Source organism: Podarcis liolepis (genome assembly GCF_965112155.1).
Source record: "Podarcis liolepis genome assembly, chromosome: 13".
Classification (NCBI taxonomy): Eukaryota; Metazoa; Chordata; class Lepidosauria; order Squamata; family Lacertidae; genus Podarcis; species Podarcis liolepis.
Genome location: NC_139573.1, coordinates 25,827,346 through 25,849,638, shown reverse-complemented (window position 1 = coordinate 25,849,638; position 22,293 = coordinate 25,827,346). Strand labels below are relative to the sequence as shown.

The following is a 22,293-nucleotide window of genomic DNA, read 5'->3' as shown; positions in this document are numbered from 1 at the left end:
AATGGGTCAAAAATTGTATAGAAAAAGGGTGGGGTTTTGAAAATTTGAGCTGTTGGCAGCAAAACAAGAAGATATTTGAAGGGGGTGAAAGAGAGGAAAACTTTGAAAATAATTTGATGGTGGGGGCAAGAAATTGCACCTAAAATGTTAAATATCTCAAGTGGTTGAGGGTCATTTTCAAACTCCAGCCTTTACAGAAATGTCTTCCAAACACATGCAGCCATGCAGGGCTTTTCACAAACAGGCTGAGAGCCTGGTAACACTTCACAGAATCCAGAGAATGTCACCATGTCCCATGAGGTTTTTGTAGAAAGTGCTGCTAAACAATAAGCACAAAGACCCCTCCACACCACTGCAAGTGCAAATAGGGCTTTTCTAAAGGTCAAAGAAGAGGGACACGGGTGGTGCTGTGGGTTAAACCACAGAGCCTAGGACATGCTGATCAGAAGGTCGGTGGTTCGAATCCCCGTGACAGGGTGAGCTCCCGCTGATCGGTCCCAGCTCCTGCCAACCGAGCAGTTCGAAAGCACATCAAACTGCAAGTAGATAAATAGGTACCGCTCCGGTGGGAAGGTAAACGGTGTTTCCGTGCGCAGCTCTGGTTCACCAGAAGCGGCTTAGTCATGCTGGCCACATGACCTGGAAGCTGTACGCCGGCTCCCTCGGCCAATAAAGCGAGATGAGCACCGCAACCCCAGAGTCGGTCACGACTGGACCTAATGGTCAGGAGTAAAGGTCAAAGAGCAATACCTTGACTATAGCCCCATTAGATCATGCTATCCTTTGAGGCTTACAGCTGAGTAGCCTTTTGAAGGCCCACAGGACCCCATGGCACTCAGCCTCTTTCATGGGGACAAAATTTATGCACCACTTGGTTGTAAAAAGCAGTTTATGAAGAAAATAAAACAACAACATCAACAGTAAAAGGGGTTAAAAACAACTATTGAAAACATTTTAAAAAATAAAATCAGCAATAAACTAAAAACAGAATAAAATATCAACACTAACACTGCTATAGTGACAGGGGGCAGATCAGTACTTTAGATGAGTACCCATGCATTAATTCTTATACAGAACACAGTGAGTCTTTCTTGTTTTATTGCTCTCAACCCTGAAGCTGCACCTTCAGGCATTGCAAATTTCATTTTTGTTATTAGAACTACTCATTCAACTAATTTTAACTTCCTGAAATGGCCTACATTATGTTTTAATGTATTATATGCTCTGATGTTAGCCACCCTGAGCCCGGTCCTGGCCAGGGAGGCCAGGATATAAATAAAATTTATTATTATTATTATTATTATTATTATTATTATTATTATTATTATTATTATTATTGCTGCTGCTGCTACTACTACTACTACTACATAAATCCAACTCATTATGTCCTTAACCGTAAATATAGTTTACGGCCTGAATATACAGTGGCAGCCCTTTTGTTTCCATGCCAAATTTGAGGTGTTTAGATATAAAGCCTTATGTGGCCCAGGACCCCAAGCACTGACTTTCCCTATGTAAAACTACTGGGACTGTGACATCATCATGAAAAACCCATCTCTTTGTGCCACTGTTGAGGGAGGTCCAGAAGGTGGTGACAAGAGAACAGGCCCTTTTTGTAGTTGTATCTCATTTTTTAAAAAGAATGCTTTCCGCAGAAAACCCCACTTCTCATCATTTCAGTGCCAGGTAAATGCAGTTCTTTTTTCCTGGGCATTTGGCAGAAACTAATAATATAATATTATATTTTTAATTTTTTGGTAATTTCATCACTAAATAAGTTTAAAGCAATATATAAGGATGCTTAAATAAGAATCAATATACATTTAAATAACATTTACAGTTTTGAATCTTTCTGATAAAACCTCAGCACTTTCCTCACTAGCCTCCTTATAGCATTTTTCATCTCTGTATTTCTTAATGTGTAAATGATTGGATTCAGCACTGGGCTGATAACTGTGTAGAGAATGGAGACCACCTTATCCGCTGTAAATTTCTTGAAGGGCTGGTCATAAATATAGATACATGGGATGAAGTGTAAACTCACTACTGTGATCTGGGCTGCACATGTTGAAAGAGCTTTGTGCTTCCCTTCTGTTACATGATTTCTTATCTTGAACAAGATGATGCTGTATGAAATGAGCAAAGCAATGAAGGTTCCTGTCACAACAAGTCCATTGTTGGAGACCATAAGTAGTTCAACAGTATAGATGTCTGTGCAGGCCAATCTGACCACCTGTGGAACATCGCAGTAGAAATTATCCAGTATGTTGGGACCACAGAATGGTAACTGCAGGATCAGTGCTACCTGGACCATGGAGTGAATGGAGCCACCTAGCCATGCACACAAAATGATCCCAAAGCAGGTTTTCTTGTTCATGATGATCATGTACTGCAATGGCTTGTGAATAGCTAGATATCGATCAACTGCCATCATTGCAAGAGAGAAAACAACTGTACCCCCAATGAAGTGAAAAAAGAAAATCTGTGTCAAACATCCATTGAAGGAGATGGTTTTGTTCTGGGAAAAGAGCACTTGCAGCAATTTAGGTGCAGTTACTGTAGATTCACTAACATCCAGAAAAGCCAAGTTGGCCAGTAAAAAATATAAGGGCATGTGGAGGTGGTGGTCTGATATTACAGTGATTATAATGGTGACATTCCCTAACCAAGTAGCTATATAAACTGTCAGGAACAGAAAAAATAAAAACTGTTCAAATTCTGAATTTTGTGACATTCCTACTAATACAAATTCTGTAACTCTGCTTGTGAAGTTATCCACTGCCATTCTGAAGACTTGTGACAAATATCTGGAGGGAGGAAATAATATTTTTTAATTTCATTTTATCCACATTTTCATTTGGTTATCAGTTTATTTCTTCACAATGTTCAAAGCGTATGGGTGATTCTATTTTGGTCACTTTACCTTGTGAAAAATTTCAGGAACTTAAATTTTGTCTTAAAAAATCTTATCTGTCTCCTGCTTTTGGACTTCCTATAGGCATCTGCTTCGCTGCTGTGACTGGAAAGCAGAATGCTGGGCTTGACTGGCCATGAGCCTGATTCAGCAGTGCCTTCTTATGCCCTCCTGTGATCTTATGTTTATCCATCCAGTTTAATATTGTCTACTCTGAATGCCAGAAACTCTGCAGAAAGAATTTACTACCATCACGCTAAAAAGTAAAAAAAAAATCAAAAAAATCTCATCCATAAGAAGGCTAATATTACCTGCTGTCCAGCAACATCCATGTCAATAATAAAAACACTGAGGGGGTAAGTTGGGCTCAATAGTCTCCAACCATATGCAGATTACATCTATCAAATGATAACTTCTATACCTTTGCTTCCATTTTAATCACACTCTGCTTTCCATGCTATTCTTCTAATCTGCACATCTATGTATCTCTCTTCACTTCCCCACCTCCCTGCTCTTCATTATTAGGAATAGGCTGAGATATAACAAAAATCCTTATTATAATATTGTTTTTACTGTTCTGCTGGGACTGGCAAAACCAAGCCAGATGGGTGGGGAATAAATTAACCACCACCACCACAGTGTTTCTTGAGTTATCTGTGCCTGTTGTAGAAGAGACAGATGGATTCCATTTAAGGGGCTGCACAGCTGCTCTCCCACTTTGCTTTTCTGTGTTGACACTGGAGTCAGTGGGATTGTGTCCATTAAGATGTGACTATTTAGAACAACAACAAAGAATTCAACAAAGAAGCAATTAGATGTGGTCCAATACCTTTTAGAGAAGGATATGTACCTTCTTTGGAAGGCAATTATGCAGCAGACAAGCCTAATTTTCCCCAAAACAAAACAAAAATATATTCACCACATATGAAAATTTGCTGTTCATCCTATATGTTATGTCCCTCAATGTATTATTTAGCAGTACAATGCATCTGTACCTAGATGCTTCAATTGGGATGTTGACCTGCCCTCATTGTTTGTCCAGTCATTTTTAATGAATTATTGAATCTAAAAGCCATTGCCCAATCTCACAGGACTTTCTGTGGCTTTCACACTAAATGTGTTTAAGTAGCAAAATTAAGATGATAACTAGCTAGCTAGATGAGAGAGAGAGAGAGAGAGAGAGAGAGAGAGAGAGAGAGAATCCAGTCTGAAGGAAGCAAATTAAAGTCCCATAATGTCAATGGGAAAACCTCAAATCTGCCATTAAAATTAAATGCTTCACTTTAGTTGCCATAACATTGTGTGAGAAGCAAGCCTGAAACTCTTGAATTGATACATGTTAAATGAAATGAAATGAAATGAAATAAGTGCACCATAAATACCTGATGTGTCCAAGATCTGAGATTCTACTTCACCAAGACCTTCAAAAATCTAATGTACTTACAGCTTTGATGTAATCACTGGTATTGTAATAAGCAGAAGAGAAAATTAGCCTACTTCTGTGAGAAAACACAGTCAACTCTGGCTTCCCCATGTGGTCTCTGAAGCTGTTGCCTAAATTTAGCAAGAGACCATAACATCTCTTGGGTCTTCAACTGCTACTGCTTTAGCTCTTCCTAGAAAGGTTTCAGAGGTATCATTATGTAAGGAAAGCTGCATCAGTGGACCAGTTACATGATTGCTTCTCCAAATTTGATTCTCATTTCATTCTTTTTCTGCTGAAAGTGTGTCAGGGTATGCATTGTGTTTGTGCTAGTTGGTCACATACAGTGTTAGGTAGCTCGCAACAAGGGTGTGTGGTGACCTTTGAGGAGTTTGATGCTGCTTCTCTGTTAAGAAATCTGCCAGCTCTTGCAAAAGTGATTTGAAGAAAAAAGAAGAAGAAAATAAATGTTTCGGCTCCCTAGAGGCCATCAGATATCTACCTGCTTTATCATGCACTAGCTGCAGCTTCCAGACTATCAATGGTCTTCACTATCAGTGACTATATGCCTCTGGCTGGGAATCATAGACCAGAGAGTGCTCTGTGCTCAGTTTCTGCTTGTGAGCTTCTCATCGGCATCTGCTTGGCCACTGGGAGAACAGAATGCTAGATGAGATAGGACTTTGGCCTTATCCAGCACATGCTTCATATACTCTTAAGTTTAAAGGCAGCTTCGTGTATAATGCAGCTGCTGTAATCTAGCCTAGGGTTTATCAGAGCATAGAACATTGAAGTCAATCTATGTCTATCCAGAAAGCACTCCACAAAACACATGCCATTTGTGCATCTAAGGACAGTAATAGATCCAAGTGTACCTGTAAGGAGCACAACTGCAACTTCAGGGGGAGGGTGACCCCATACCGAAAAGGATGTACCCTACCAAAACAAACTGAGGTACCCCCCCTCAAAACAGTGTCTCTTTTTTTGCACTGAGCTTCAAATTCTTGGCCTTCATTAATTGTTACTGTTTTTTGCCTTTCCCTCATTTTGTTTTTTGTTTTTTTGCCTTTCCCTAAGTTAAAAAAAAAGGCTTAATATTGTTAGGAGTTTCTGAAGTTCTGTATAATTTGGAGGAAATGGAGTGGGCTGGATCAGCATAGAATAAGGACCCCCATAAGGGGCCTGAGCCATGTACTAAACTCAGGTTAGAGCCTCTGCCACTCTGGAATCTCTTCCCCTAGCTGCCCAGTGACACCCTGGTAGCTTGGCTTGCACCCTCCCAGTGGTCAACACTGGGCAATCCCATAGAGGGGTGTTGGGTGCTTCCCTGACCCCAATGGAGTGTCATTGCACCTGTAGGGGCTCGGAAGAAAAAACTACACTGTTCCACCACTACATTGTGGGCTGTGTAATCTCTCTTCAGGGAATCAGATTATTTGTCAGAGGTTCCAGGTTGCCCGCAAGATTGAGGGGGCCTAGCACACACTGCATGTATGTGACATCACACACGTTGTACATCACTCACGTGTGGTGTCACACAATCAGCATGCAGGACATCGCAACATCTGGAGTAGGTTGAGTGTTCTGGAAACTGTGACGCAATGTGCAACACCTGTGATGTCATGCATGTGCACTGTGTCTGATCCCCTCAACATTGAGGCGCCCTTTCCAATAAAGATTGAGGGAGCTGGAGACACATTGGCCCCCTAGAGTTGGCACATCTGTTGGTTGCAATGAAATACCTGGAGCTTTTCTCAAAGTTCCTCACATGTTTCACCTGAGGAGAGACATCCAAATTCCACAAAAGGGGTCATATTGGAGGTTAACCAGCAAAAGGGCATCACCCAATACTACCCCACATGACAATAGGCTTGTGGACAGGTTGTCTCTATACCGCATTGTGTTTAAGAGTGTGCCCTTGTTGATTTATATGGCTCAACAATTGTCTGCACACGAGGACAGGCTCTACACTCAATAAGCATTACATGAGAATAACAGAACAAGTGCACAACTCAAATTCTTATGTTCTACACACATTAAATGTAATGTGAGATCAGCCTGATTTTAAGAGATGGGAGAAACATTATACTTTATGTTAGGACATTGAATCTGAGGTCAGAGAACTCTTAAAGTTCTGCATATATGTGCTTTGGAATTGACTCAGGAAAGTGTTGCCATAGTTTGATCCTTTGGGATGCATACCTGCTGAATGATGAACAATTTTTTTTCATATATTCTGTAGGAAACAGAGTTGTAATAATTCAGTCTCTATCATTAAGAAAAGAAGAGTGGGGCATGATACAGGTTGGTGGCTACTTAATTCTTATAATATTTAAACTGCAACTTTTTTAAAAATTAAAAGAGTATTAAGTACAGTGGTACCTCGGGTTAAGAACTTAATTCGTTCCGGAGGTCCATTCTTAACCTGAAACTGCTCTTATCCTGAAGCACCACTTTAGCTAATGGGGCCTCCTGCTGCTGCTGTGCCTCCGCTGCACGATTTCTGTTCTCATCCTGAAGCAAAGTTCTTAACCCAAGGTAATATTTCTGGGTTAGCAGGGTCTGTAACCTGAAGCGTATGTAACCTGAAGCATATGTAACCCGAGGTATCACTGTATTATCCTCCTCCAATTGCTTCAAATATTAAAATGATTCCATGGCCCACAAAACTAACAGTATGAAGTTATAAAAGAAACTTGAAAAGAAGCCATATGACCCTGAATGAACAAATTACTTATTGCTGTCAAACTGGAAATATGACTGTGAGGGGTGTGTCTCCAGTATGAATCTCTATAGCTTTCTAAATGAGGCAAGACAGGTAAAAACAATGTATTTAAATGAGACCATCCATGGTAACGTGATTTAATTCTTACTTTCACAAACAAATCAAGGAAGATAAGAGGGAGCAAAGGATAATAATGGGAAATTTATGGTTCCATGAGACACTATGGGTGCAAATTATATTTGCAAAGAGAGAGGGTTGCAGAATGGTTCTCTTTTCTCTCCTACTTCCCTTGCTCTTTCTACTAATGTGCCATCCACTTTCTGGTGCACATTTTTTTTTTCTGTTTTGCTTAAAAGGTATTGCGGCAATACTACTACAGTGGTACCTCGGGTTAAGAACTTAATTCGTTCTGGAGGTCTGTTCTTAACCTGAAACTGTTCTTAACCTGAAGCACCACTTTAGCTAATGGGGCATCCTGCTGCTACCGCACTGCTGCCATGCAATTTCTGTTCTCATCCTGAAGTAAAGTTCTTAACCCGAGGTACTATTGCTGGGTTAGTGGAGTCTGTAACCTGAAGCATCTTTAACCCAAGGTACCACTGTACTGCCAAAAGAAGTAAAAAAACACACACCTCAAGCTGGGGAGGGGAGCCTGTTCTATAACAATATATATAAATATAAGATTTTGAGTAATGCTTCATGTAGGGAGTTCGATTTGAACAACTGAACTTTCAACCCTGTCTTCTCTATGTATTCTTTAAATCTGCTCCAACGGGTCTTCCTTCTCTCTGGAGCAGATATTGAGGATGCAGGAGACACTATGGAGGAGAGGAGGGGAAAGTTCTGTGGCATTAGTGGAAGTCTGAAGTGCTGCCGAAGCAGCAGCATCAGATATGGTTCATTATTTATTAAAATATTTCAACAGTAACAGTTTCAAACAGTTAAATTGAATATTAAGCTTGAAGGTAAGAACTTGTGTGTACTAGTTTCAAACTTATTTAGGAGGTTGCTTATGCTTCCCCCTTTTGAAATTTGTAGGAGATAAACATTTTTGTTGTCTAGAAAGCTTTTTAAAAGTTTTTAAATGAAACTTTTCTTTATTTCATCATTTATTCAGTTTAGTACAAGAAAGGGCTTAGTTTTCAATCTATGGAAAATAGTATATCAGTCCTAATATCTTGTATTTTTTTCAATTTCTCATGGTCCATTTCTTCCCTTGATTTAAACAAAAACAGCTGATGTTTCTCATGTATAGCTCCATGCATTATCTCACAGAAACAGGCATGTGGGAAGTTTTGTCCTTCTCTGGCTCATGGTTTCTATACCTTTCTTACATAATCCAGAATTATCACAGCAGAAGAAGAATTGGTATGACCAATACCTGTACCTCCACTATCCCAAGTGACTCTTTCAGCTGCACATTACAATGAGGAACCAGACAAGGAATGTGACTGAATTCATCCTATTAGGATTCGCTGGAACTAAAAGGGTTGAACTTGTACTCTTCACTTTATTCTTCATCAGCTATGTTTTTGCTTTGGTAGGCAACTTTATCATTATTGCCTTGGTGTGGTGTGAGAGGACTCTTCACAGCCCAATGTACATGTTTATTGCTAACCTGTCATTTTTAGAGACTCTGTACACCACCGCGGTTATCCCCAAAATGCTAGTCAACTTCATGAGTCAGAGAAAATCTATCGCCTTCCATAGTTGCATTTTGCAGGTCTACATCTATTTCTCAGCAGGTTCCAGTGAGTTCTTCCTTCTGGCCATCATGTCATTTGACCGCTATCTTGCCATTTGCAACCCACTGAGATATACAGCCATCATGACCTTGAGACTTTGCCTCCTGCTTATTGCTGCCTCCTGGATGTGGGGCTTCTTTGCAGTCCTACCACCTACAATCCTGGTAAGCCAGCTGCCATTTTGTGGACCCAATTCTATCAACCATTTCTTTTGTGATGTTGACCCAATTCTCAAGCTGGCCTGCTCTGATGTAAGGAAAATTGAAATGATTAATTTTGTCAATTCAGCTTTGCTCCTCCTAGGCTCATTACTGTTGACGAGTGTGTCCTATATATCCATTATTGGAACAGTGCTTAGGATCCCCTCAGCAAAAGGACGACAGAAAGCATTCTCTACATGTGCCTCTCACCTAATTGTGGTGACACTGTTCTATGGGAGTTCTATTTTCATTTATGTTCAGCCACAAAAAAACCACTCATTGGACCTCAACAAGGTAGCCAGCATACTGAACACAGTGATAACTCCATTACTGAATCCTTTCATTTATAGTCTGAGAAACAAGAAAGTGAAAGAGGCCCTGCGACATTTAACCAGAAGAAAGATTTTCCCCTTAATTAATTGCTGAGTCCTGGAAACAGGGGAAAGTTTCCCTACACTATGTAGTGTTAATTAACAATGAAAGTAAATTGGGACTATTGGTAAAAAAAAAATAAAAATCTTTATTACAGCTTTAAAACTTTTAGTAGTGGGTGGGGTTGAGTTTGTAGTTTTTACTGAGAAGACCAGACTGAACATTCTCACCCAGGGTCACACATTCTCACAATTTTGTGGTTTCCTGAGCTGCTTTGGAAAGCAGCAGAAAACCAATATCATTGTTATTAATAATATATATTACGACAAACCTGAAAATTATTCTGTGAGTGTTAGATGTGGAAAATAAATCCTCAAAGAAACTGTTTCACTTAGCTAATTACAATTATATAGTTGCATTTCTGAGTTTTGTTTAATGTTTTGACTGGTACTTTATATTTGAATTTATAGATCTCCAGCAGCAATATATTCCACAAATATTTTCTGGGGAATTTTTTGGTCATGCTGAAGCCAGTTGTGAAATACTTGAAGTTATTTATGATGATTTCTAATTGCAAACGTTGAAGAATTAAGCCACAATTTTCTTTCGCATAGTCAACTAGTACTCTGTTGTAGAGAGACAGTCATTTGTCTCTATTAAATGGAATCTGCAGCAAAATATTTTGGTGTGGAATGTTTCTGTTTAAGGTGCCAGCCAGCCAGTCAGATATATCCCATTCCAGGGTACTCCATTACATCCCTTCTAGTTTTGTGGTTTCCAACCTCAACTCCCACCCCAGGATTGACCCAACAATTGAGCATTCAGTCTGGTGTGGATGTGCCATGCTTCACAAGAAGCTTTCTTTTAGGAAAGCCATTGGCAAAGCCTCACTCAGAATCTGAAAGATTGCCCTTTCCCCTACACAGCTGTTGATCCTGGGGTGGGTGAGTGAGGAAATCCAATTTCAGAGTGTCATTTGTATCCTGCAGGATTACAGCTGTTATGCAGTGAGCAATCCTTTGCTGGGTGTGTGAGTGCTCCTCAAGTGTCCTTCCTCTCCTTGATCCACCTATTGAGGGGAGGGGGCAGTTTGGGGAGTGAGGCTCCATAACCAGCTTTTCTAAAGGAAATTTGCTTGTGAAACACTCTGCGGGACTTCAGCTGGTACATAGCCCTGTACAAGCTTTCAGGCTTGCAAATGGATTCCAAACTTGGAAACATGGTTTCTTCTTCTTCTTCTTCTTCTTCTTCTTCTTCTTCTTCTTCTTCTTCTTCTTCCTTGAAGCAAATAACATGGAAAAAGCACTGCAGTTGTTATCTTAGATTTCTAAGAAGTGGCTCTTATGTCATGTGAAAGCTTGAATATAATGCACAAATTAGCAGGGAAACATCCAGAAAATGAAATAAACTGCTGTGTGAACACTGCCCAGGTGTACAGCAAAGAAGCAAAGGGTAAAACTTCCACACTCAACATAACAGTCTGAGCCAGATCAGAGAGCACAAAAAAAAAAAAAACAACAACACTCATGCAATTGCTAAGTGTGTGTCCAATGTTGTTTCTAGTTTGGCCAGAAAGGATAAACCAATAAAACATGTGAAGTACAGTGTACATTTTTGATAGGAATCGTTGATAACCCTTGATATTGGAAGTGGAGTCTTATCACTGCACATTATCACATTAAAAGTGATTATTCAATAAGTACACAGTTCGTCCCATAAACAGGATAATTCCTACATAAACTGATAGAATGTCCCCTAAAATGGCTGCAAGAAACAGCACTATGTCCATGTCAGCACCCAAATGCCTGAGAGAACAAAAATGACTGCTTGGTGCTGATCAGATATCAGTGGTAGCACTAGGCAAGGTTGCCCGTTAAGAACATTCTGCACATGGGTATGGATAACTGATATGGATTAGACTGATCTGTCCATCCCTGGTACAAAGTCAAGGCATGAGGAACGTATAATACAATAGCCCTGAGATATACTGCATCTATTGCAGTATAACAAAACAGTTAACTTCTCAAATAAGTGGTGTGGTAGAATGCACTCTAAAATTTAGAATTGTGTGCTCTGTGCACAGTTGCTTGCCAAGATGTCACAGTACCTCGCCTTGCATTTATTGGCCTGGAAAAAATAACGTAAGAGTTTTTAAACTTGTTAAAGTTCTTAAATGCTTTTTCAGAGGCATTTAGAAACACTAGAATATTGTCACTTCTACGTACACTATCCCCAGTAAGGGGTGTAGCATATTAAATTCTACTGAGAGTAGACCTATTGGAATTAATGGACATACGTTAGTCATGTCTATTGATTTTAACAGGTCATTAATTTTAATATTCTATGCATAACATTAGATCTGGAAGCTGCAGTTAGCGCAGAATGCTGCAGCACGATTTCTGACAGAAGTGGGGACCATGTGCTCAGAGATCTGCACTGGCTGACAATTTGCTATTGGTCCAAGTTCAAGCTGTTACTATCAGTATATAAAGCCATTAATAACGTGGGACCAGTTTGCTTGTGAGATTGCCTTACCCCACATGTGCCCACTGAACCACTTTGGTTGGCAAAATCAGCACTACTACAAGTGCCAGAAAAACTTGATCATTTAGTGTAGCAGTGCCTACACTATGGAACTCCCTGCCTATTGAGATCAAGCAGCTGCTTTCACTGTATTATTTTTTGTGCCAGCTAAAAACATTTTAGTTCAGACAAGTCTACCCAGATGATTAGGAAACTGAGGCGATTTTAAACTATTTTAGTATTTTAACCTTTGCATGTTTCAAAGAATGGCTCTAGTTTTTTCATGATCCTATTGTTTTATCTCTTTGCTAACTGCTTTGAATAAGTCTGGGAAAGTGTCCTTAAACTGCCATATTCAACCACAAAGTGTAGTTTATGTCATCTACCGCAAGAAATCTCATTAGCTGTAATGAAATACATTTTTTTTGCTTTCCTCAAAATTCCTCAAATGTTTCACCTGATGAGAGACATTCAGATTCACACAAATGTGAATCTAGAAGACATTTTGTAGATAACTCCACAAAGGTGCAACACCCAACACAAATCCAATAAACATGCCAGATGACAATAGGCTTGTTCACATATTACATTGAACCAAGGCACAAGTTGTCTCCCTATGGAGTTTTTGTAAATATGTATATAGACTCAACACTCATTAAACATTACATGTGAATAATTGTACAGGTGTACAGCTCACCTGTTATATACACAAATTCTAAACTCATTGAATTCTGTGTGTGAATACGCCTATTGTAGCAGTGGAAGATTCAGTGATCAGAGAAACAAAATATTTCATTATTCATTCTGTATTTTAAATGTCTGCAAATAAGTGCTTTGGAACTGGTTCAGGGATATATTGGTAGGCCTGCTATAATTTGTTCCTTGGGGATACATACTTACCCTTTGATGAATAACTGTTTCCACATATCCTGTAGTAAACAACACTGTGTTCATTTGGTCTCTATCATGAAGAAAAGGATAAAGGACTATAATGTTCTAGGCTGCTGCCTTCTTCATTCACCTAATATTTACCCTGACACTTTTAAAACAGTATTAACTGCTCTCTCACACACCTATGTTCAGCCAGTTCTCTCCTGTGGGGGTGGTAAGAATCCAAGATAATGAAAAACTGAAAGAAGCTTGAAAAAAACATTAATATTGCTGAGGATGGACCCATTGCTTAATTTTGGCAATTTGGAAATATATGTTTGTTTTCGGTTTTATCCCTGCAGCTCTCTGAAAGAGGCAAGGCAGAAAAAAGTGTAGCTTAATTAGACTATGCTTCATTAATTACCTTTTATTTTGACAAACATATCAATGAAAATAAGAAGGGGAAACCAATAATGAAGACTGGGGTTTCATTGGCACCCTATGGGTGCAAGTTACATCTGTAGAGAAAAGAGATAAAGGCTTATTGCTGAAGACCTGAGAGAGGTGGGAATGGTTCTATTTTCTCTTCTGCTTCTCTTGCCATCACTGTTTATGTTCCATCCACTTTTTTCCTCTGCTTCCTCATTCTCTTTGTTCTGTTCTAAAATTCATTCCAGCAGTGTCACTACTGGTAGAAGAAGTGAAACATACTGAGATAATAATATGTGTATTTATTTTATTAAAATATTTCAACGGTAAGAGTTTAAAACAGAAGCTGGGGGCATGTTGGATGAATTAAATAATAAGAGTCAGGTTATCAATTAGTGCTTTTCAGTACCATTGATTTTAAACTGGAACATTTAGGAAATTACTCACATGTATTGCATTTGAAATTAATGGGTGATAAACATTTTTAACACTCTCTAAAGTGTTTTATTTTATTTATTTATGTTTAAAAATGAAATATTGGCCTTATTGCACATTTCTATTGTGTAATTTGATAGAGGGCAAATGTTTTGCATTCATGAAACATAGAATTCCAGTTTTGGTTCTTTCAATACTTCTCTCTTCCCTTCTTTCCCTTAGTTTAAGCAAGCATAATTGATTTCTCGCAGTGCAGGAGGCAGTGGAGGACAGAAGTGCCTGGCGTGCTCTGGTCCATGGGGTCACGAAGAGTCGGACACGACTAAACGACTAAACAACAACAACAATTTGATTTCTCCATGCCTGGTCTGACTGGGAATGCCATATGGACTCTTCCATGCCTCTCAAACTCAGTTTCCATGCCTGTCTTATCTTATCTAAAATTTCAGAGTGGAAAAAGAATTTGTCTGCCCAGCTGCTACCCATCTCTCCATTTCCTCAAGTGACTGTTTCAGCAGCACATCACAATGAGGAACCAGACAAGGATTGTAACTGAATTCATCCTCTTAGGTTTCTCTGATACTAATGTGGATGAACCAGTACTCTTCACTTTATTCTTCATCACCTACACTGTTGCTATGGTAGGCAACTTTATCATTATTACCTTGGTGTACTGTGAGAACAGCCTTCATAGCCCAATGTACATGTTCATTGCCAACTTGTCTATTTTGGAGGCTCTCTACACCACCACAGTTATCCCCAAAATGCTAGTCAACTTCATGAGTCAGAGAAAATCCATCTCCGTCCATAGTTGTATCTTGCAAGCCTACATTTTCTTCTCAGCAGGTTCCAGTGAGTTTTTCCTTTTGGCTGTCATGTCGTTTGACCGCTATCTTGCCATTTGCAACCCACTGAGATATGCAGCCATCATGACCATGCGCCTTTGCCTCCAGCTTATTGCTGCCTCCTGGATGTGGGGCTTCTTTGCAGTCCTACCACCTACAATCCTGATAGGCCAGCTGCCATTTTGTGGACCCAATGTCATTAAACATTTCTTTTGTGATGTTGACCCCTTACTCAAGCTGGCCTGTTTTGATGTAAGGAAAATTGAAATGATTGATTTTGTAAGTGCAGCTTTGCTGCTTCTGGGCTCATTACTGGTGACAAGTTTGTCCTATATCTTCATCATTGGAACAGTGCTTAGGATCCCCGCAGCCAAAGGACGACAGAAAGCATTCTCTACATGTACTTCTCATCTAATTGTGGTGACACTCTACTATGGGAGTTGCATTTTCATGTATGTTCAGCCACAAAAAAATCACTCTTTAGACCTGAACAAGGTAGTCAGCATACTGAACATAGTGGTAACGCCATTGCTGAACCCTTTCATTTATAGTCTGAGAAACAAGAAAGTCAAGGAGGCCCTGAAACATCTTGCCAGGAGAAAGACTTCCCCCTTAATTAAGCTCAGATTTCTGAAACAGGAAAATGGACCTATGCACTGTGTAGTATTAAATAATGGAAGTTGATAAAGGTGGGGAGGTTGGTGGGAAGGTGTACACACATCTACAAGGGTGGAAAAATGGTTCAGCTGAATTTTCTAGATGTGTAGATCATTTTCCTGGGAAACATCTAATCTTTGTTACTGTTCGAAATCTCTAACAAATGTGGTGTAGTGGAGCTTCTGGCTTTCAGTGAGGCAATATTCATTAAAAAAATTACTCAGTGATGAATATCACAGGACAGTCTTTGAACAGATACTGTCTTACAGTCTCAGCTACCTCAGAGAGTTGGTTTGAAAACAGTAACACTATAATCCACTTTTTTTACTTTCTGAGTTCCTGTGAAAAGGGGCATATAGCTGTTATTAATAATTTTGATAATGATGAGGCTGAGAATGACCTGAAAACTCTATTGTGTGCGTCTCAGATGAAGAAAATGTAACCTCAATATAAAATGTTTTACTTGGTTAATGACAATTATGCAATTGCATTTCTGAGAGACATCAATTTTACGATTTAAATTTGTTTGTTAACTATAATTTTCCAACAAACATTATTATCACACTGTATCCAGCTGTGAATTTCATGAAGCTAATTGTGATAAACTTTAATTGTTACGTTTGAAAACTTAAGCAACAATTCAGTTTTGGGTGGTTACACAATTCTCTGTTGTAGAGAGATTACCATCAGTCACAAATAAATGGGATTCACACACACAGTGTGTGTGTGTGTGTGTGTGTGTGTGTGTGTGTGTGTGTGTAATGCTTCTATTATGGTTCCAGCAAGTCATGTCCTTGCCCTATTCCAGGATATCCATTCAATCCCTTCCAGTGTTCTGGTTTTCTACTCTTCCTGCAACAGCCAGGCAGCATTTGGTACCAATTTCTCTCCCTCCCTGTCTCTTTTACAAAACTCACACACTCTCTCACAAACTACAAACCCAGGGATGCAGATATCTCCCTACTGTGCCTGTTTGGTACTATTTGGGCTATGTAAGTTTTTACACAACTGGAGAATGCCACGTATCATTGTGATATGGCTGTTTCATCACACCTTTTTATGAAATTGAACTGGGATCATACAGAGAGGGCATGCTGACATCCTGATGCAGGGAATGGTGATGTTCTAGTATTTTGTGCAGTATGCACATGTATTAATAGAAGTAAATATACAGGCAAGTAAATGAGAAGAATTAATTTCCAAAATTCTGACTTCACAACCTGAATCTGCATTAACTATTACTTTCAAGTTTCTGATCCTTTTGAAACACACACAATATTTCATGTATTCCCCCCCGATGAGCTTTAGAGACTACCTGAGAGTCTCCAGTTCTACTGAGAATAAGTTTGGTAGTCTCTTTCCCAATGTCTTTTGCACTCTTGGGACCACAGATACAATGTGTGATGCCACCTGTAGGCTGCAATGCATTTATTAACAAGCTCTGTTGGGGGAGAAGTGAGCTTCTGAGGATTTCAGTAAGGCAAATTGAACACATGGCATATCATCGGGGTTAACCTGAATGTTCCCTCAACCTGTTCAGTACCTATTCATATTTTGCAACCTCATGTCATCCAACTGAAAGGTAAAAATTAAGCAGTTCATAATTCTTGCCTTCCTTGTACCTGCCTGCACTTAACCAATGAGTGCCTTTCGCTCTCACAATCAAAATAGTTCATGTATTTTTCTTGACATTTCTTTCCATTTCTATTAAAATAGAGGGGTGGGGGTGGGGGATGGGGCACTGAATTTTATTTCCATGTGAGGACAGGATGAATGTTGCCATTTAATTCACACAGTTCCTAGACCCCTGCCTCCTACTCCAAATATGTGATCAGAATTGATAGCAGTTATCTGTGTCTGGGGAAGGAAAAGTAGGACCTTCTAATCTAATGTGTCCATCCCCAATCAATACTACCACGGCATGATAAACTGCTCTTCACTGAGCACTATGTGTGTGCCATGAGATTCAAAGAATTTAACTTCTATTGTAGTTCTAATGATTTGAGAGACGGGTATATTAGATAAGCTTGGTATGGGGAGAGTGGGCAGCACTATGCTGTTCTCTGGTATTAAGAGATGATGAAACTTATCTCTCTCCCCCCTTAAAACTTTAAATCTATTCAGTTATTGTTAATGGGGAGGAAATAGGGGGTGCGGGGGCAACACCCATGTCAAAATTATGACATTTTCTTCCCCCCAGATCAAAAGTAGCCTTTTTAAGGGGGGTATATGAATAACAAAAAGAGAATTCTGCCTTACTAACTTTGGTTATGCTGCCTGTTTTTTTGTAGGGCAAAATGTATTAAGGACAAAATGTCCAATGAAAGCACCATTACGGAATTCCTCCTCCTAGGTTTCTCTGAAGTTCGGGAGATACAGCTTGTATATTTTGTGATCTTTCTACTGATCTATATGGCAGCATTGCTAGGGAACATCCTCATCCTTGTGGCTGTGGTCACAGATCCCCATCTTCACAATCCCATGTACTTCTTCCTGGCAAATTTGTCTGTTATGGACCTTGGGTACATCTCAGTCACAATACTAAAAGCCATGGCTAACTGTCTCATGAACACCAGGTTGATATCTTATTCTGAATGCATTGCTCAAGTCTTCTTTCTCTTTTTCTTCATGGCATCAGACTTTTTCCTCCTCACAGTCATGGCGTATGACCGGTATGTTGCCATTTGTGACCCATTGCATTATGAAACAGTAGTGAATAAGGAAGCCTGCATCCAAATGGTGACTAGTACATGGATCAGTGGTCTCCTTTATGCAACATTACACACTGGAGCAACCTTCGCTGTTCCTTTCTGTTCCAACACCATCAATCAGTTCTTCTGTGAGATACCTCAACTACTTAAGCTCTCCTGTTCTGACTTGTACCTTGTTGAAGCTGTGGCTCTGGGCTTGAGTGCATGTCTAGGACTCGGCTGCTTCAGTTTCATAGTTGTGTCCTATGTGGAGATCTTCAAAACAGTGTTCAGAATTCCTTCGGCACAGAGTAGAGACAAAGCCTTCTCTACTTGCATTCCTCATCTCAGCGTTGTCTCCTTATTTCTTTTCACTGGCATCTTCGCCAACCTAAAACCAACTTCCAACTCCCTGGCGGGTCTGGACAGTTTAGTTGCCATGGCTTACTGTGTCCTTCCCCCACTGATGAATCCAATAATTTATAGCATGAGAAACAAGGATATCAAAGCAGTGTTGTGGAAAATATATGGCAGATCCTGGAAAATGCATACCAAAGGAAAATGTGGCTGTATAGGTCTGTGGCATAATATGCAAACATCTACTCCCTGAGTCAGATATGAAAGTTTCTGACTGGCACATAATACACAAGATGATTTGAAGCAGGGGCGCCACATATAGGGACTGAAAGGGGCTTTGGCTCCCTCAATATTGGTGGGCAGGGGGCTGAGCCCTGCAATATTGAGGGGGCAACCATCCTCCACCACCACCGGGTGCCCTCCGAGTGCCCCTGCCCTCATCCAGGAGCCAGGCAGGGACTGAGATGAACAAAGGGCACAGATCACCCTCCATGCATCCTGCCTCCTCCCAGCGCCATCATGTGACGCATCAATATGGGGGGCAAGTCAGCTCCCATGATTTAAAGTGTACCTACCCATGTTCTTATGTCTTCATTATGACCCTGTTCTGTTCTCTGTCCCATTGCTTTCTTTCTTTTTTTTAATAAAGTGGGTAGACACATACAATAGTGTAATGTTGACTAAACTAGACTAGATCATGGTGTTACTGGTAGGTTCTTTTGGCTTCATCTCTGCTTGTCTTTAGATGTAAGGCTAAGATAATGACATTTCAGCATGCATATGAAATGGATCCCACAGGGATGATCTGGGCTTTTTTAATGCATTTTCCTGGTTATTGCTGCTGAGGCTGCGTGTGGCGTATGAAAAGAGATAAAGAGATACAGTTTCTATTGACTTGTTCCTAGAACAGATTTTTTAAAACCTTTAGTTCATTATATTTACTATAACTTCAGTTGTCCTGAAGGTTATGACTGTGGATAGAAAGTCAGAATTATTCTTATTTTATTTTTAAAAATCCTATAGTGCAAATAAAAGCCTTTGGCAACTAATTTTTCATAACCATTTTGATTCATTCATCAGAGTCATTGTTACTTGAATTCATTGACCATTACTTTGTTGGGTTAGTAACAACAAGTTTTGCTTTAAATATGTGAGTGGGTTGCACTTCCAATTCCAGCAATGAAAGTCAAAGTACAGTTTTCCATGCCAGACATTAATGCTTCGAACATAAAAGAGACTCCTTAGCAGCTGGTGAATGAAATAAAAGCTGATGTGAAATGCTCTTCCAAAATCTCCTGTGCTGTTTGTGGTTGATTATTGGTAACAAAATAACCTGTGACGGGAGGGAGAGAAGGGGCTGCAATTATCCAACACACTTCTCAGAAATCTATCATATGTGAAATTTCTGTTCATTTAATGCTGAATAAAATTGCTGTGTTGGTAGTTCACATCAAAAGATCATGGAAGCAATTGGCAAAGGAGTGAGGACTGGAAAAAGTAGGGACAAGCCCATTGATAAATTCAACAACATGATTCAATATTTAAGACCGATCCACCGATCCTTCTTGCAATGAGGTTTCCAAATGCAAGAAGTGCTCACAAAATGTATTTATGTACAAAGTGGACGTTTAATAAGGAAATTAATTGTAAAGAATTGAAAATGTAAAGAATTGAAAAATGTGTATTTTACAGGAGGAGTGCGTTCAGAAAGTGTAAAAAATGGTTGCAATTTAAATGCAGAGATTGTTAATCATTTCAAAATGAACAGGGTTTGTGTTTCCTTTGGAATGAGGTACAGCAGAGGCTATTCCAGGAAATAAAATCCTTGCTTAGATTTTAACACTTGCCAGATCCTGTGATTTGATGGGGGGGGTCTAGGAATACAGATGAAACAGTAACAGTATTGTTTCTCAAACCAGCTTCAATCCAGCAAGAGTCCTTCAGCCTTTCCTAATTCATATCCACCATAGGTGTGAACACCTAACACACCGACATCCTATTTCAAAGCATAACATTTTGCTTTGGATCCATCCCAAATTTCTTTAAACAGAACTATTGTTCCAGTTCATAATCATAGACCTGTTTCAGATGGTTTGCTCCCAATATTTACTTTTTGTCATTATATCCCAGCTTTCCTCCAAGGAACTGAAGGTCACCTTCCCAAGTCTAACCTCCAGACAGCTCAGTAAGTTAGCTTAGCCTGAAAAAATTGGTGAAAGGTCACCCAGTTATCTTAATGGCTGAACAGAGATTTGAACCTGGGTTCCCTAGTCCTAGTCCAACACTCTAAGAACAACACTATACTGGCTCAGAATAGTCAGAATAATTTACTTATGTTAATCAGATTCAGTACTTCATTCGAGTTGCAGCTTGACATCTTGGTCAATAAAAAAGATATAACAACCAAGCAGATTTTGAAATCAGTTTCCCATTCTGTCTCCATTCATCAGCAAGTCACTCTTAAGCATCCTTTACATAAGGCTGAAGTTAAGGGTCAGTGGTTTAAAGATAGAGGGGAAATAATGGTAGGAAATATAGACAATTGCATCACTTGTTTTGTAAATTAGGATTTGCAAGTCCGCATGGTGATGTTCTCCAAGGAGTGATTCTTTGAAACACTACAGAAAGCAGGGAGGCTCAATTGATTCCTCTTTGTCACAAATTATAAATCATCTGCTAAAGACCACACTTCAGCATTTTGGAACTTTCTTCTTCCAGACAAAGACAGAGGTGAGAAGAATCCTATTAGTTCATCCTCAGTGCAGACTAGGGCTTGGAAGGTGCTTATATTTCAGTTATGAAAAGATCTCAAATGTTTAATACAGCAGTAAGGTTAATGCAAACATAATTTTTCTCTGATAAAAAGTGATTACATTTATAGGTAAGAGAAGATAATAATGTATTGTTTCAAAATTCTCATGTTTGGGCTTAAAAGCTTCATGATTTTTCATTAATGCTAGGAAGTGTGTAGTTTGAATTTTTAAAAAGAAAGTTAAAGCATTGGGTTAGCAAAAATACCAAAACATCAAGTGTAAAGTTCCTTTATGCAACCACACTCCAAGAAGATTTTTTTAAATTTCTTTACATCTAGTGCTCATATTTCAGTTCTGAAAAGACCATAAAATGTTTAATACAGCAGTAGGATAAATGAAGACATGATTATTCTATGAAAAAATAGGTAGTATTTATAGGTAAGAGAAGATAATACGGCGGTGTTTCAAAATTCTGGTGATTGGTCTTAAATTCTGAACGCTCACCAAAGCCAAATTATTTTTCATTAATGCTAGGTGGTATGTGATTTGCTTTTTTAAATAAAGAAGCAGCAGTATGGTTCGCAAAAAAACAAAAAAAACCCCACCATAGTAAATGTCCTTTATGCAACCAAACCAATGCGAATCTGCTTATTTACATCTAATAGCAAGGTTGCTCTGATAAGCTGTAGTTTCTATTTGATTCTACTTTCTCAATCTTGATTCAACATGAAACCAAGATGGGTCTTTGCAGAGATGCTCTCCATGCTCCTTTTCAACTCTAAAATTCTATTAGTACTGGGGAGAATGAATGGTGTCAGTTGAATGTCTACTGCTGGCATAACCCATTACCTCATATTGGGATAGGGGGCAAACCCCACATACAATTGCCTGCATGTTTCCTCATCCAACAGACTTTCATTAACTCCTTTCTAATTTTAGACATTTAGCAGCACACCTCTGCTGGTGCTGCTAAAACACAATAACAGAGCTGCTCTTCAAGAAATTGTTTAAAGAAATACTAAAGAATTAAGGTGGCCAACCAGTCTACAGTGAGAGAATTTCTTCTGATGGGGTTTTCCAGTGCCGAGAAGATTTTTTTTTTTACTTTGTGATATTTCTCTCCATTTATTTAACAGCCTTAGTGGGGAATTTCCTAATCACCATTGCTGTTGCCCTGAACCACAAAATCCACACTCCTATGTACTTCTTTCTGGTCAACCTACAATAACCAGACATTTGCTACATCTCAACCACTACCCCAAAATCCATTTCTATTAAAATAGAGGGGTGGGGGGGGTGGAGCAATGAATTTTTTTGTATGTGAGGAATGTGTACTTTAAAAGTAGCCTTTTAAA

At 39.3% G+C, this 22,293-nt stretch overlaps 5 protein-coding genes across 5 annotated transcripts in view; 4 read left to right on the top strand and 1 right to left on the bottom strand.

Moving 5' to 3' along the window:
- The window catches only part of LOC310691042 (olfactory receptor 14A16-like), a 242,514-nt gene that overhangs the window by 203,875 nt on the left and 16,346 nt on the right, over positions 1 to 22,293 (top strand). The window lies entirely within an intron of this gene.
- LOC310691626 (olfactory receptor 4D9-like) lies at positions 1,835 to 2,785 on the bottom strand (the record flags this gene model as incomplete). Its single annotated transcript, XM_083471484.1, has 1 exon — positions 1,835 to 2,785. One exon carries the CDS (start codon positions 2,783 to 2,785, stop codon positions 1,835 to 1,837), a length of 951 nt encoding a protein of 316 aa, XP_083327610.1.
- On the top strand, positions 8,489 to 9,433 carry LOC310691625 (olfactory receptor 6M1-like; the record flags this gene model as incomplete). Its single annotated transcript, XM_083471483.1, has 1 exon — positions 8,489 to 9,433. One exon carries the CDS (start codon positions 8,489 to 8,491, stop codon positions 9,431 to 9,433), a length of 945 nt encoding a protein of 314 aa, XP_083327609.1.
- On the top strand, positions 14,164 to 15,165 carry LOC310691624 (olfactory receptor 6E1-like; the record flags this gene model as incomplete). Its single annotated transcript, XM_083471482.1, has 1 exon — positions 14,164 to 15,165. One exon carries the CDS (start codon positions 14,164 to 14,166, stop codon positions 15,163 to 15,165), a length of 1,002 nt encoding a protein of 333 aa, XP_083327608.1.
- LOC310691623 (olfactory receptor 14I1-like) lies at positions 17,452 to 18,438 on the top strand (the record flags this gene model as incomplete). Its single annotated transcript, XM_083471481.1, has 1 exon — positions 17,452 to 18,438. One exon carries the CDS (start codon positions 17,452 to 17,454, stop codon positions 18,436 to 18,438), a length of 987 nt encoding a protein of 328 aa, XP_083327607.1.